The 15,764-nt window shown below is 39.7% G+C and overlaps 1 protein-coding gene across 1 annotated transcript; it reads left to right on the forward strand.

Moving 5' to 3' along the window:
* The first annotated feature begins 2,070 nt into the window (after positions 1-2,070).
* Positions 2,071-5,533, forward strand: C1H8orf48 (chromosome 1 C8orf48 homolog). The gene has a single exon (XM_045146035.1). The coding sequence runs from the start codon at positions 2,091-2,093 to the stop codon at positions 2,946-2,948; it is 858 nt and encodes a 285-aa protein (XP_045001970.1). The 5' UTR covers positions 2,071-2,090; the 3' UTR covers positions 2,949-5,533.
* Positions 5,534-15,764: the final 10,231 nt, after the last annotated feature.

Below are 15,764 nucleotides of genomic sequence, written 5' to 3' on the forward strand. Positions count from 1 at the left end.
CATTTGCCTGTGAAGCCTAAGGACCACTATTTGGTTCCCCAGGACCCACATAAGCCAGATGCACAAGGGGGCTCCTGCTTCTGGAGTTCATTTGCAGTGGTTAGAGGCCCTGGTGTGCCCATTCTCTTTCTCTCGATATGCCTGTTCCTCTCTCTCTCTCAAACAAATAAAATATTTTTTTAAAGTGAAAAAAAAAAAGTTTCCTTGGGCTGGGAGACGGCTTAGTGGCTAAGGCATTTGCCAGCAAAGTCAAAGGACTCAGTTTCAATTCTTCAGGACCCACATAATCCAGATGCACATGTTGGCATATGCATCTGGAGTTCATTTGCAATGGCTGAAGGCTCTGGTGTGCCTATTCTCTCTCTCTGTCTCTCTCTCCTCTAAAATAAATAGTTTCCTTGTTCAATGGGGAAACTAAATTATATTTTATATACAAATATAAATATGAATATGTAAATATTTAAGAGAATGAAAGTAAGTTTTGATATGAAAATCAAAAATGAAATCTTGCATCCTACTGAAAAACTTAAAACTACACACCTGCTACGTTTTTTTAAGCCTGTGTTTGGTGTGGTGTTTGTATAATGTATGCACATGTGTGTGCAGATATATGAAAGCACCAGGTGTATAAAAGCAGAAAGAAGCCAGAGGATAACATCAGATGTCTTCCAAGGATTTTCCCTGAGATCGGGTCTCTCTGAACAGAGCAGACTTGATGACCAGAGAGTCAATTCTGTCTCTAACAGATACAGGACTAGAATAATAGGCTTGCATGGCCATACCTGGCTTTTTCACATGGGTGCTGGTGATTGAACTCAGGACCTCTGAGGCTTACAAGTATACTTACCTGCTGAGCCATCTCCTTCACTTATGTGACACCTCTTTCTAAAGACTAACATTGTATTATAAATATAACTGGGTTGAGTAAAGGAAATTAGAATGTTTTGTTACTTTTAAATAAATTTGGCTCATATGTCAGGGATGCTTTTTGAATATATCAAACACTTGACTTTCCCAAAGTGAATATTTGGGGAATATTAAATACATGTGCTTAAACAGAATAATACTGGACATGTGCTTAAACAGAATAATACTGGGGTGGGGGATAAACACACACACACACACACACACACACACACACACACACACACGGGGAGAGAGAGAGAGAGAGAGAGAGAGAGAGAGAGGGATAGTGTGTTCACTTTTTGAAGATCTAGAAAATGTCTATATATGCAATTAACATCCACCATTTCTGAGATTTTTTTTAAGGCCTGTTTCTAAAGGTATTTATCATGGGTAAGTTTGAAGACGGGTGTGTGTGGGGTGCTATATTTACTGGAGCTACCAGTACTTCACAAAATCCACGGGCCTATGCCTATGTAAGTATACCATTCCACAGTCAGTACACTCACTCAACAGACAACAGCTACAATATTGAAATGGTTTTACTTTCAGGATGAAAGACACAACCACAGAAACTATAAAGAACTGTCAAGTGAGGGGTTGAGGAGTGGTGTTCGCTTCCTGGGCACATGTGACTGAAGGAGTAATAATCACATAGCTTGAGGAAAGATAATGACCAAGTACTTGGAGGGGATCTGCAGGCACAAAACCCCCAAACCGTGAATTGGGGAAACTGCAAGGTCTTAGGAAAACTGGAGCAGAGGGTCTTTCAGATATGGGCTACAAAAAGTGCCTCACTGGAGATCATTCGGACAGGCACGATTTTTGCTGGTGCCTCTGAGCCGGCACATCCTGTTGGCTCAATCTGGACTCATTTAGGGGATGCGCTCCATCTCTTTTGTCACGGGCCATCCGTCTCTAGGGGGTTCACACTTTTAGCCCTTTAGCCCTCAGGAAATGGGAGTTCGGGACCCTTTTCCTTGATACTATATTTTCTGCTTAAAGAAGCTTTCCCCGGCACCCTCGGGCGGAAGAAAGGGTGCAGAGCGAGGCCCTGGAGGGCGGGCGGGGGGGCGGGGCGGCCCGCCGCGCACTGCGCAGGACCGGCGCGCGTTGCCCAGCAACCGGAAAGGGCGTCCCCGGAAGAGTCGGCCCGCGGAGGTCTGGTCGGCGCCCTGGCTGCCGCCATGTGGACGCCCCCTGCCGAGCTCCGCACCCAGACCCAAGCCGGCGAGGAGCTGAGCCCGAGCGTCGTAAGTGCGGAGGAGACCCTCAGCTCCTGCACGGGGGAGGTGCTGACTTCCCGTTCTCTCGGCGCCCGGGGAGGACGGCAGCCCGGGCCGCAGACCTCGGAGAGCGGACGGGAGGGCGCAAGCTGGGGGCCGGCGGACGAGCGGGCTGCGCTCTGCCACTTCCTCGCTCGCGCGCGGAAGCAGAGTGAAAGGTGGCTCGCTAACCTCCGGGGCAAAGGGGCTGATTATGAAAGGTGCCGGTCAGCCAGCGACCTTTCCTCGGAAACCCCTCGGCTGTCCGAGGAAGAACGGAAGGCCCTGCAGTCTTTTTGTACCCTTAAAGTCGATCTGCTCCGTCACAGAGTGGACACCAAGGCGAAGAGGAGCAGTAGACCTAGGAAGCCACAGCTCAGATGGGATGTAGAGACCGCAGAGGGAGATGACTTACATTGTACTGTTCCTGATGAGCTTTTGAGTAGAATCTATGTAAAAAACACGCGGGCAGCACTGAAACAAATGTCAGAGGCTAAGTTTCACACTACTTCTCAGTGCCCCGACTGTAATAGCAAAAGAGCGGAGCTGGCTCAATATGACTTCCTGAAACGAAAGACAACCTTACTACAGTCACTACTTCTCCAAGAAAAAATAGATGACCATCTTTATACCACAGACTTTCTCGCTCGTGTTGGAGAAGCACTTCAGGGCCTGCCCAGGCTTTCAGACGATCCCAGATTAATCTGGAAAAGACTCAATGAGAAAACTCAGGTTGGAGACTCTGGTTTTGAATGGGCAGATGCAAAGCAGAAGATGTAGCAAGATGATAGTACTGCTTGTCACCTGTCTTTTTTCCTGCCACTTCTTAAGCCGTTTTTCTAACCGAACAGGACACTAGGATCCATTAATGATGAAACACAATGTGCACAGATAGTTCTGTTGTATATTTGAATAATAGCCACCATTTATCCAGAAAAATTGGAAGCACATATAAGACTTTCTTATGCTTCCTTTACAGAATTGAGAACTAAAAAAGTTCAAAACATTTTTAGATTACATAACACAATTGGAATAATTACAAAGCTTTTACAACCCTGAGAAAGATATTGGTAGCTTGGAGTACAGAGAAAGGAAGTACAGAGGTGTAAGAAATACTTAGGGAGTGGTAAATGACTGGCTTCGGCAAAGAAATGGCTATGAGGGCTTAGTAAAAACCAAACATTAAGAAGACACTAAGATTCCGACTTATATATACGTGACTAGGTGATAGTTTCTTTAAGATAGGAACACTAGAAGGCAGCCGTGTTTGGTGGGAATGAACAAGAATATAATGACTTGGACATGAGCCCAAATAAGGTGTATTGGAGACATGTACATTGAAAGGGTGCAGAAGCAAGTTGGTTGTACTTGTCCAGATATTAGAAATAAATATGGGGGGGGGGGCAGGTAGGGAAATCACTGGTAGCTAGTCAAATTGTAACCCTAGATATGAGCTTTCTTAGAACAGAAGCAGAGGAATAGCATCCGTTTTTGAACATGTAGAGGAGAATGATATTGCAAAACTTAATGAGAAAAAAAATCTTAAAGGAAATCAGGAGTGTGGAGTGATCAAGGAACAGAGAGATCACAGAGACTCAGTCCTGTGTTAGGCATTGTAGACCTTACTAGTATTTCACTTTTATTACTAAGCTATGTGATTTTTGTGTGCATATGTGTATATGTGTGCGGGCACATGTGTATGGGTACATTGCTTATTGCATATGGAAACACTATTGGGTGTCCTTTATTGTTCTCTACCTTATTTTTTTGAGGCAGGGTCTCTCAACCTGGAGTTCATCAATTTGGCTTGACTGTCTGGCCAGTAAGCCTGAATGATCCACTGTCTCTTTCTCCTGAGTGCTGGCATTACAGGCTTGCTGCCATGCCCAGCCTTTTTTTTTTTTTTTTAAATATTTTTGCTTGTTTAATTGAAAGAGAGGGAGAGAGAGGGCATGCCAGGGTTTCCAACCACTACAGACAAACTCCTTATGTATGTGCCATCTTATGTATCTAGCTTACTCGGGTCCTTGGGACTCAAATCTTGGTCCATTCATTTTTCAGGTAAGTACTTTAACCACTAATCCATGTCTCCAGCCCCTATGCCCAGCTTTTTATGTGGGTGTTGGGAATCTGAACTCAGGTCCTTATGATTGCACTTCACTGACTGAACCATCTCCCAGACTCTATTTCACTTTTAACATGAGGTAGAAATGTAAAATAAGGAATTAATATGAATATATTTTTAAAGTTTTCAGATATGTCCAACCTGAGACCTGTGGGCTGCACGTGGCTGAGGATAGCTGTAAAGTATGCAGTTAACACTTAACTGAGTTATTTAAACTTACTTAAAGCATTATGAGCTTAAAAATTTTTTTTTCTAACTGACTTGTGTAGTTCTCAATTGAGAAGTCTGTAGATGGCTGTATTTGGTGGCAACATCAAAAGATGGCACATGTGGCTTGAGAGAAGAAAGACCTGAAACTGGAGGTAGGCATGGACTGAAAGCCTTTATGGTCCTAGAAGTTTTATGAAACTTCTGTTACTCATCCTAATTTCCATTCTAAGGAAATAGAATAATTCCTTGAAGAATACCCTGTCATTTATAGGAAAATAGTATATACCATCTAATAAAACATCTTTATGATTCATCAGTAAAAACAAGTCCTAGACTTAGTGCCATTGCAGGATGTTTTCCTACATGTCAAGTGCCTAATCTATGTTAGTGAAACAGAAATTTGTTTACAGAAAATTAGTACAAAAGAGCCTTTGTATCATATTCCAGTTTTGCTCTTTGAGTTAAGCCTTCATTTATGTATGAAGATGATCTTTTCCCTATAAAATTTCCTGTTAGTCATTCTTAAATAAAATGGAAAAATTATTGCCATTTATATAATTTCTGCACTGCAGTCCACATTATGTCATATTTAACCCTTGGCCTTATAATATGTTCACATTTTACATAATCAAGATTCAGAATAATTTTCCATCTAGAATTCCTAACATTAAAGCCCAAGCTTCACCTCATTAGTCAACCACTCGAGAAATCTCAGATCCTCCTCCTTTGGTCCTCCTCTTTAATATGCTCAACCCCAAGTTATTCTTTATCAACGTCATCTAGCTACGACTTCTTTCTTGATATCCCTGTCCTCAGTATCTTTGGCCTCTTGTTCCAACTTTCTCCACTCTGCATGCTGTTTCCCATTTTTCAGTTATTTTCCAATACACAAATCTGTTGAAGCAATTCTTTTAATAAAAAAAATAGAATTGGGGCTGGAGAGATGGCTTGGCGGTTAAGCTCTTGCCTGTGAAGCCTAAGGACCCCGGTTCGAGGCTCGGTTCCCCAGGTCCCACGTTAGCCAGATGCACAAGGGGGCGCACGCGTCTGCAGTTCGTTTGCAGAGGCTGGAAGCCCTGGCGCGCCCATTCTCTCTCTCTCCCTCTATCTGTCTTTCTCTCTGTGTCTGTCGCTCTCAAATAAATAAATAAATAATTTAAAAAAATAGAATTGGTGTATCACATGTGTAGTTCAAATTAAAATTAATGCTACATAAAGATTCCTTAGTATCTGGTCTGGATTTATTTTTCTAGTCTTCCATTAGCCCCTCTCCTCTGTATTAAGGCTTCTCTAGAGGACTTTAAATTATCTGAACTCTGTTTGCAATACTAAAATTTACATGTACATGTGCCTTGAGTCTTTGAACTGCCTTTTTATTTTTAAATCTGGGACATGCTTACTTATTTGCTTTAATTTTTAAAATGTATTATTGTAAATAGATAACATTTTTATGATTCAAAAGTCAAATGGATATAAAAAACTTAAGTATGCAGGATCTCAACCACCTTGTTACCAACCGAACTCATTCTACATTAGGCTGCCAGATCTTTGCTCTGCCAGTTAAGCTTTTACTTCCTGGGGTGAGATCAGAGGTGAAGTGAATTCAGGGAACTCAGGAATGAACTTTAGTAACAAGGACAGAAAAAATTCCAAACTTTGACATATATATATATATGTATTTTCATGTGAAGGGCTCAAATAGTAACATTACCTCTAAGCAACTATTTAGTTTCTTATACATTCCTCCAATGCCTTATATGTACAAACAAGCACCAAAGGTGGTCTGGTTTATACTATTGCTGTGGTTTGGATAAGTATTCCTGTTCCCCAAAGCCTTGGCTTTAAATGTTTGGTCACCAGCCTGTGGTATTATTGGGAGGTGGCAGAAACTTAAACGGCAAGGTCCAGTGGGAGGAAGTTAGATTACTGGGAGTGTGTCCTTGAAGAGGGTCCTGGGAACCCAGTCGCTTCCTCTGTATTTTCTTCATAGCCATGAGTTGAACAATTTCCCCCTCTACCCACCTCTGCCATAATGTGTTTTTCTACCGCAGGTCATAGGGTATGGCTAAAACTGGGATCGACTATATAAATCTTCAGCCTCACTGGATCAAGAACTATCTAGGGATTTGGTAAAGCACATTTCTGGTAGTATATGCAAGGGTACTTCTGGAAAGAAACTTGACAGAGAACAACTGAAGGGGGGAGAAAGTTGGTACTATTCAATTGGGTGTTGTAGAAAAAGAGGAAGCTAGCTAGCATGCACAGGCTCCATTCTTTCATAGTGATTGCATCTATGACTGCTATCACCACCTATACACCTGAGGACATTAGACTGCACAGTCTCACCAGTGATTCTCCAGAGAACTTCCAGGCCTTCTGCCTCAGCCTGGAACACCACTGATCTCTGTTGTTTGGCTCTCACCTTCTGGTTCTCTGCCCTTGTTGGACCACCTAGCCTCCAACTGTGTAAGTCAATTTCACAAATGCATTTTTGTAATTATATATATAATCTAGTGGGCCAAAATAAATGGTTCCTTTTTTAAAGTTAAATTTACCTCAGGTATTTTTCCACACTAATGGAAAGCTAACACAACTGTCTCCTATGCCTTGCATTTTATATTTGTTCTTTGGTAAGATGCATGTTACATAAATTGGCCACTTTGAGCATTGCTGACAGTGCCACCAAGTGACATTACATGCACAATGTTGGGCAACTATCATCACTAGTTCCAGAAATTCTGGGGCCATTAATCAATGACTCTGTTTCCTATCTATCTAATCATTGGTAACCACTAATATATTGTTTCTGTTACATGGCCTATTTTGTATATTTCATATAATTTGAATATATGTTATTCTGTTTATATCTGGCTTGATTTTACTTCATAATATTTCAAATTCCATCTGCACATTAGCATATATGAGAACCTTACTAGTTTGTATGACAATAATGTTCTGTCATGTGTAGATTACAGTATGTTTATCCATTCACCTGATGATGGACATTTGGGTTATTTCTACTTTCTGACTAATGTAAATAATGTTGCTGTGAACATTGTCATGCAAGTAACTATTGATCCACCTGTTTCTAATATTTTTGTATTTGCACCTTGAAGTAGAATTACTAGATCATTTGTTAATGCTTTGCTTAACTTTTTGAGGAACTGCCAAATGGTCTACCCAGAAGTTCCAGCACATAACGTTTCTACCAGCAATGTCCAAGTATTCCAATTTCTTTACTTTAAAAATATAGCCGTTTTAGTAGTTGAAAAGTATTGTCTCATTGAGCTTTTGATTGTCCTGTTCCAAATGAACAATGATGTTGAAAATCTTTGCTCTTGTCCAATTTTTACTTATTTGTAGCCTCTGGAGAAAGTAAAATTAAATCCTTTAATAATTTTTAAATATGGGTTATTTACTGTTTTTTCCATTTGTAGGAGTTATTTACGTATTTTAGATATTAAATCCCTATCAAACACATACTTTACATGTGTTTTCTTCTATGGGTTCTCTTTTCAGTTATTTGAGTCTTTTGATGCACACAAATTTGTAATTTTGTATTTTTGTTAGTTACACTTTGGTGTTATAGCTAAGAGACAATTGCCAAATTTAAGGTCTTAAAGATTTCTTTTTATATTCTTTTCTAATAATTTTAGAGTTTCTCGTCTTAAAGTTATATGTATAGTTACATCCACAATGGCTTGACTGTGACCCCCAAAGTTCATGTTAAAGACAAATTTCAAACCCATACGTAATGGTTGTTGGAAGTAGGACATTTGGAAAATAATTAGCATTGTATGAGTCCAGGAGGGCAGGACTCTCATAAAGACATTTGTGGCTTTGTAAGAGCTAGCAGACTTGTCTGTCTCAACATTAGATGCCCTCCATTATGTGATATGATACAGCAAGAAGGCTCGCACCAGATGCTGATCACGTATGTTCTTGGGCATGCTTGCCACCAGTATTTTGTGCTAAATCAAATTTTATTCTTCATATAGTCAGTTTCAAGATTTTAAGCAATAGGAAATTAACTAAGGCATGGCTTTAAAGATTTTGAGTTAAATCCCAGCACTCGGGAGGCAGAGGTAGGAGGATCGCCGTGAGTTCAAGGCCACCCTGAGACTACAGAGTTAATTCCAGGTCAGCCTGGACCAGAGTGAGACCCTACCTCGAAAAAAAAACCAAAAAAAAAAAAAAAAAAAAGATTTTGAGTTAATAATTTGTTGTGGTATATGGATCCATTTCATTCCTTTGCATGTAGACATTTAGACTTTTCAGTACCATTCTTGAAGAGACTGGTCTTTATTGAGCAGCCCTGGCAAATCAGTTGATTATAGAGGTGAGAATTTATTTAAGAAATACCTTGAGCATTAATGAATTCCAGCTTTGGGAATGACTATGAGGTGTTCCCAGAGAGGATTAATTGAAAGAATATGACCCACCTTGAATATGGGTGGTACCATCCTATAAGCCGAGGACCCAGATTGAATGACTGTTCCCTCCTAAGCTGTAAATTGCTTGTTATGGGTGGGAGTGATGGCTTAGTCGTTATGATGCTTCCCTGTAAAGCCAGAGGACTGATGTTCATTTCCCCAGGACCCATGTAAGCCAGATGCACAAGGTAGCATGTGCATCTAGAGTTCGCTTGCAGTGGCTGGAGGTCCTTGAATGCTATTCTCTCTATCTGTCCCCCTCTCCCTCTCTCTCAAATAAATAAATTAAAATACATTTTAAAAACTAGATAAATTGCCACTTATATGGTATTTGCTGATACCATTGACAAAAGTAACTAATACAAAATGTAACTTAAAATTCTTTTGTAATTGTTCAAATTCCTATACAGAACTGAAGAGGATTTTGTATCAAGCAACATTGCTGAGTTCATTTATTAACAATTAACAGCTTTAAAATACATTTATTGCATTTTTCTAAAAGTGAGATTATATCCTGTGCAACAAAGATAATTTTACATATGCCTTTCAAATTTGATGTTTTTCTTTCTCCTTGCCCAATTCTCCGATAGTATCGTTCAGTGTTGAATTCCAATGGTGAAAGCAGAATCTTTGTTTTGATCCTGGTTGTAGGGAAAGAGCCTCAAACATTTCACTTGGACTACATCAGTTGTGGGTTTTTCATAGGGGTTTTCATGATGAGGAATTCTTCTACAATTCTTAGTTCTTTGATTTTTATTTTTAAGCACAAAAGACTTTTTCTTTTAAACTTGTAATTTTATTTTCTCCATTCCTTGAGATCGTGTTGACCAACTTACTCTTTAAACCAACCTAAAACTTCACCATCTTTACATTCACCTAAAACCTGTAAGTACTAACTAATAGAATTAAAGATTGTGGCCTTTAATATGAACTCTTACTAAGCCAAACACAAAGTAATAGTAATTAATATTATTGTGTTAATCAGTATCCTTTCTTTTTTACTTGTTCATGAGCAGCTCAGGGTCAAAAACTCTGTATCATACCACAGTGCTTACTGTTTTCACAACATAAATTTCATGAGTGAAAAGTATTTTGAAACAGAAACGTAAATGTTTTTCCAATAAAACACAATAAACCACTAGCTTAATGTTATTTATCAGTATTTTGTCCTTCCATAACTGTTTTGTCATTTCCCCCCCCCCCCTTTCCTGTCCATAGGTTTGAATCCCTTAGTTATACACTTTCTGTTTCTCATGAGTAAATTAGTACAAAGTGTTTTGGCAAGTCTTCTCTCTAGGGAAAGCAGAGCTAATTAACTAACATTGATTGTGAAAAAATTATGAGATGTTTATATGCAACTTATATTTTTTTGAAAAAAGTCACTTGTATTTTTATTGTAGAGATAACTGATGACTTTCATAAGTTTTTAACAGAGTAAATTTTCTTGATGCTTTAAAATAATTTTGTGCCCTAAATAAAGTCAAAAGGAAGTAGCATATTTTCTTCAAACTCTTTGTGGCTATCTTCAAGAGATTCTAGTATAGCTAAAATGATAAACCTGTGAAATCATATGTTAAGAGAATACACCCAATATGTTAAAATATGTCTGGCAACTTGGTATAGAATTATACAGTTATTTGTATAAGTATAATATGTGGAACATTTAAGTGTTTATTTTATTTTTATCTAGAATTAGCATCAGATGCAAAAAAATATATACCAGAAACAAACGTATACATTAAACAGACACTACAGTAATGAAACCCTTACAACTTAAATCATGTGTCAGATTGGAAGAAGAGATGGTTCTGTGTTAAGTACTTGTCTCACTCAAATTCCAGCCTCAACTATTAGCTCACAATACTCCCACTTTTATACATGCTGGCTTATTTCATGATGAAGCCTAACATAGCTCTTTCTGTAGCAGCATTGATAATGGGTCATAAAGAAATATGGATTATGACTGTCTGGATATTGTCATTTCCCAAAAGTTTGTAAATAATAAGTTAATAATACATATACATAAAGTGACTATTAGAAGCAGAAAAAAGAGACCATAGGTGAGCTTCTTTTTTAGTTGGTAATACCCTTTGGAATAGAGAATTCAAATATTTTCCCAAAATTTCAATACACTTAAATACCAGTGAAAACTGAAAAGTCCAGTGGAAGTGACTTGAGTAATCACAAGGCCTGGTTTGGATGAGGCCACTGTTTGCACGAGTATTAATTGAGGTTTAAGAGAAAGTATGATGTGGTCCTGTCATTGAAATGTTGCTTTAAATGTCAAGATTAATGGTGCCAAACATGCACTGAGAGGGTATAAAAAGGTTTATTACCCACATAATAGGGGCTTCTGAGGGTTGAGGGAGCTTGGCAGGCTTTCAAGCAGTTCTGAAATAGCTTGAAATGAAGGAACGGAGACTGGTGTGGTCTTTATTATAATTAGTGGGTGGAGTTAAGGTGATTGGCTCCAGGGAGCTGTGGTTTTCTATTTTCTACCTTCTGTCAGTTTCAAAGTAAGGATCCTCTGGGCTTTCATATCAGCTACTCCAGGCATGTGAGAAAAGGCGGGAAAAGTGGGTCTTGAGAGCCTTCAGCCATCAGAGCTGCACTTGTACAAATGAACTTTCATTATAACTTATACCTGGTGTTTTCCACATGACTGGAATATACTGTTTGATTTAATTAAATTTTAGTTTATTTGAACACTATTCAATCAGCTTGAGATTGGCTTCTAGGAGTCATGAACATACCACTGAAAGTTTTACTGAAGAGTACACAGACATGAAAGGAGTGCCTTGGTCGGTATTAAAAATGTCTACAATTTCAAGGCAGTTAAGGTGAGGTCTTTCATTGATATATTCAATGTAGAGATTTGTGAAACTGGATTTAAAATTGGGGTGTCTGTGAAGCACTGGGTCCCACAGTTATCTTTGCAAAGGGGAAAACTTTGGATAAGGAACTATTGCTATTATTGGCTGAACAAGATGTTGAGAAAGCAATGGCTCGACACACTGTAAAATGCACAAAATGGCAAGGAAGGGTGACCACAACTAAACTGACTTCCTCGGCTTCAGCAAAACTTGGTGCCCTTTGAGTCTGATTCTGTACCAGGGGTGTTTGGTTTAGGGATAAAAGCACTGCTATCCAGTAAGCTGTAGCTTGTGTACGTTTATATGATCTCCATAAAATAGAAATATTCCCATTGCTCATTTATTTGCTCCTAAGAAAACCACAGGTAGTGAACTGTTCTCCAGCATCTTATTAACTTATTAACTCACAAGGGTCTTTGGACAGAAAAGGTGACTCTTTTCCATAGTTTGCACCCTCCAAAAAGGTCAGACTGAGCTTCATCCAATAGTTCTATTTCCTGGATTAGCAGACTCATCATTGCTCATGCTGAACAAAATAAAGATAAAGATGTGGAAGGTCACAGGCTCAGGCCTGGGAGGAACTCCGTTCTTATATACCAGTATAGAGCTAGCAACCTGACGACTCACAAATGACCAGCATTTATATGTTTATATATATTTATATGGCTTGCATTATAAACCCTTGAGCAACTTGCTGCCATCCTGAGTGCTATGAAGATCCTAGGAGATACTAGGGAGACCGATAATGCCTCTGCAGTGAGGGCATTTCTTGGGGTGAGGGGAGGAGTGCCTGCTGGTTTGCCACTTAAACAAATTCTAGAGCCTGTTTTTTTTGTAGAGGATTCCACCCTGATTTGAAGGAAAGCCTGGGAGGGCAGGCAATGAGCAGATTCAGATGTTCCGTGAGAGCCCTTGAGGATGCAATGCATGCATCAGTGAAGGAAAAAGCCCAAGCCACGGTAGAGAACGGAAAAGCTTGGATATGTCGGGAACATAGAATGTGTAACGTGTTTTTCATTTTGCAGGCCTCACAAATAAAAATTTGCTGTGCATTTCAAAGGAGTCAGAATTTGTAATTTTGAGCAATGTTGGGACTGTTAAGATGATTAGAGACTCTTAGAGGTGGAGTGAGTACATTTTAAATCATAGTTTTTAGGAGGATAATGGTAGGATGTTATTGTTTAAACAGAATGTACTTTATGTCAAGTTGACAATGGGTAGACTTAATTTTCATTCTCAACTCAAGTGGATTTAGAATTTTTTAGGAGATTGGCAAGGCACCTCTCTCCCTGCTCTTGTTTGTGAGAATGTTTCCAGAGAGATCAACTAACTTAGGGGAAAAGAACCACCCTGGATGTGGGTAGCACCACATCATGACCTGGGAACCCAAATAGAAAAATAAGAGGAATAAGAAGAAAGCAAGGAGGGGATTCTCATGCCTTTCTCTGCTTCTTTGCCTGCCATGAAGTTAGTGAGTCTTCTCTGCTACATCCTTCTTCCTTCCATAATAGGCTAGCATCTCTGAAGCTGTGAGCCAAAGTGCATCTTTTTTTCCCCTTAATTTATTTCAGATATTTCATCACAGAGATACATAGGTAACCAGCCATACCTTGAGGGTTTGTTGAGTCGAGCAAAAGTCATTTCTTTAGAACAGAAGATACTCTTATCACTTGGGAAATTACAAAAGTTTTAGCATCTCTAATTCAAGTTCAAAGTCTAATGATCAGAACAAAAGATTTTCACAGTACATCTTTTTTATAACAGAGTGAGGAACTTTATGTCAGCAACTGAGCTTAAACACATTCTATAACATCACAGATCACAGATTCTCTCTAAGGAAGAAGCACAAGTAGCAGCAGCAACAGTGAAAGAATTACGCTGAGCCTTATGCTGACATGAAGTGCAGGTTTTAGCATGCCCTTAGGCTCAATGTGAGAACCACTCAGTGGGTTTCTATATTCTAAGGACCTCGAAAGAACAATGGTCAGTGGCTGGTTGAGACACTTGACTGCAGGCAGGGTAACAGCTTTTGAGAGCCAAGCATTAGTCATAGCCTATCCTGGATCCAATATACATGAATCAAGCTGACATAATGGTTAGGTGTGGGCCAAGACATGCAACCCAGAACCACTTTAAAGAGGGCCTCAATCCCATCCTTCTCTGCCAATGATCAGCTTTTGATTTAGTTTGATTAGATCTGTAGCTAAAGCTTGTGTTGGACTTAAAACATGCAGCACAGAGCAGCACGGTGCACATGCTTCTCAGTGGGCACAGAGCCTATCAGCAAAGCAGAGCAAGTGAGACAGGACTCCTGGCACTGTTGACTGCTGCCTAGATATTTTCCTCACTGTGCCAATTGTTGTTGTCATCTTGCAGAGCTGACATGGTCCCAAAGCAAAATTTACTTCAAATGCTCGTGGAAAGGAAAATTCATGGAAAAGCAGCGGGATAAACACCTCTCCTCCTACAAGGTCTTATGTAATTGGTTTCAATCCTTGAAAACCTATTTGGGTTTCTAATAGGATGCTTTAACCTTTATAAATGGAGAGAAGGCTTGGAACACCCTTCCCTCCCCCACACAGGATGGGGATGAAAAGGTTTATTAGTTCATAATGAGTCTTCCTGAGAAGTACAAACAAGCTTTGAAAATGTGTGGTGAGAAGGGAGGCCAGTTATATCAGCACATATCTAACCAGAAGCAGCACACAGAAAGAAAGGAGTTTATTTTGGCTTACATTTCCAGAGGGTAAAGTTCATAGTGACAGGGGAGGCATGGAAGGAGCAGGAAACTGGAGTCACTTCATCACACTGGCAGACAGGAAAACAGGATGGCATACCACCTCCCCAAAATACCCTAAAAAGGCCCTAGGGCCTGGTGACACACTTACTTCAGCAAGGTTTTATAGTTTTCCAGAACAGCACTACCAGCTGGGAATTAAGTTTTCAAACACAGGAGCCTATGAGGCATTTTATATTCAAGCTATCACAGCAGATGAGAGTTTCAGGCAGACTGTGTCTTCTGTACTTGGAAATTTTCACTAGTGTCCAAGAAAGATACACCCTAGTTTATATTGACAACTCTTCCAGATGGGAGTGGAAGGAAGAGCAAAAGAGAAAGGGGGGGGGGAAGGGAGAGAGAGAGAGTTAGGATTTGCCAATAGTCAACCATGAAAAATATATTCAGTTTCTTTAAAAGTGCCCACTAATCTTTTTCAGATAGATGTAGATCCTAAGGAGAGAGCCACACCATCATACCTCAAAAGGGCCCCGGCTGAAACTAAGAAAAATTGGTGAAACAAGCAAGGGTGTTGTTTTCCTGGTGAACTGGATACCAGCACAAGGGGGAAGGAGATCAACACAGAGAAAAATGAGCTCCTACCTAATAAGAGAGCAAGAGACCCAGAGACCCCCAACACCTCATCACTGAAGCAAACCAAAAATGAACCCAACATGGCTCAGGGAAATTTTGCAGAAGAGGGAGTGGAAAGAATATCAGAGCCACATGTTGGGTCATGATATGCAGAGACATTTATCTTACCCATAACTGTGGGCTAACTCCACAATGCACGACCTATATACCTCAACAAGGAGAGGCCAAGGGGAGGGAGATGAGCCTAATAATGGTACCAAAGTGACTGTATTTGCTGAATACAAAACTAATTAATAAAAAAACAAAAGTAAATAAAAGTGCCCACTAATCTAGCAACTCTGAAATGAACTAAGATGCCTGCCTCCCTAAAGGAGCTCATTTGAGCCAAACTCCCTCATATCTCACTTCTAGTTTGTGTTCATAATTGCTCTGTGCTAGCCACACATTTTAACTTTAAGCTGCCTTTTATTCAAGGTTAGAAAACTTCAAATAGAGCAATAGCTTCATTTAGAAGAAAATATAAACCTTTGTCTCTGAAATTCCCTCCAAACATGTTTCTATTCTAACCTCCATTTCTGTAAATAG

Source organism: Jaculus jaculus, chromosome 1, assembly GCF_020740685.1.
Source record: "Jaculus jaculus isolate mJacJac1 chromosome 1, mJacJac1.mat.Y.cur, whole genome shotgun sequence".
NCBI classification, from domain to species: Eukaryota; Metazoa; Chordata; class Mammalia; order Rodentia; family Dipodidae; genus Jaculus; species Jaculus jaculus.

What these genes read in the sequence shown, in the direction of transcription:
- C1H8orf48 (XM_045146035.1), top strand. Translation starts at nt 2,091, where the DNA reads ATGTGGACGCCCCCTGCCGAGCTCCGCACCCAGACCCAAGCCGGCGAG.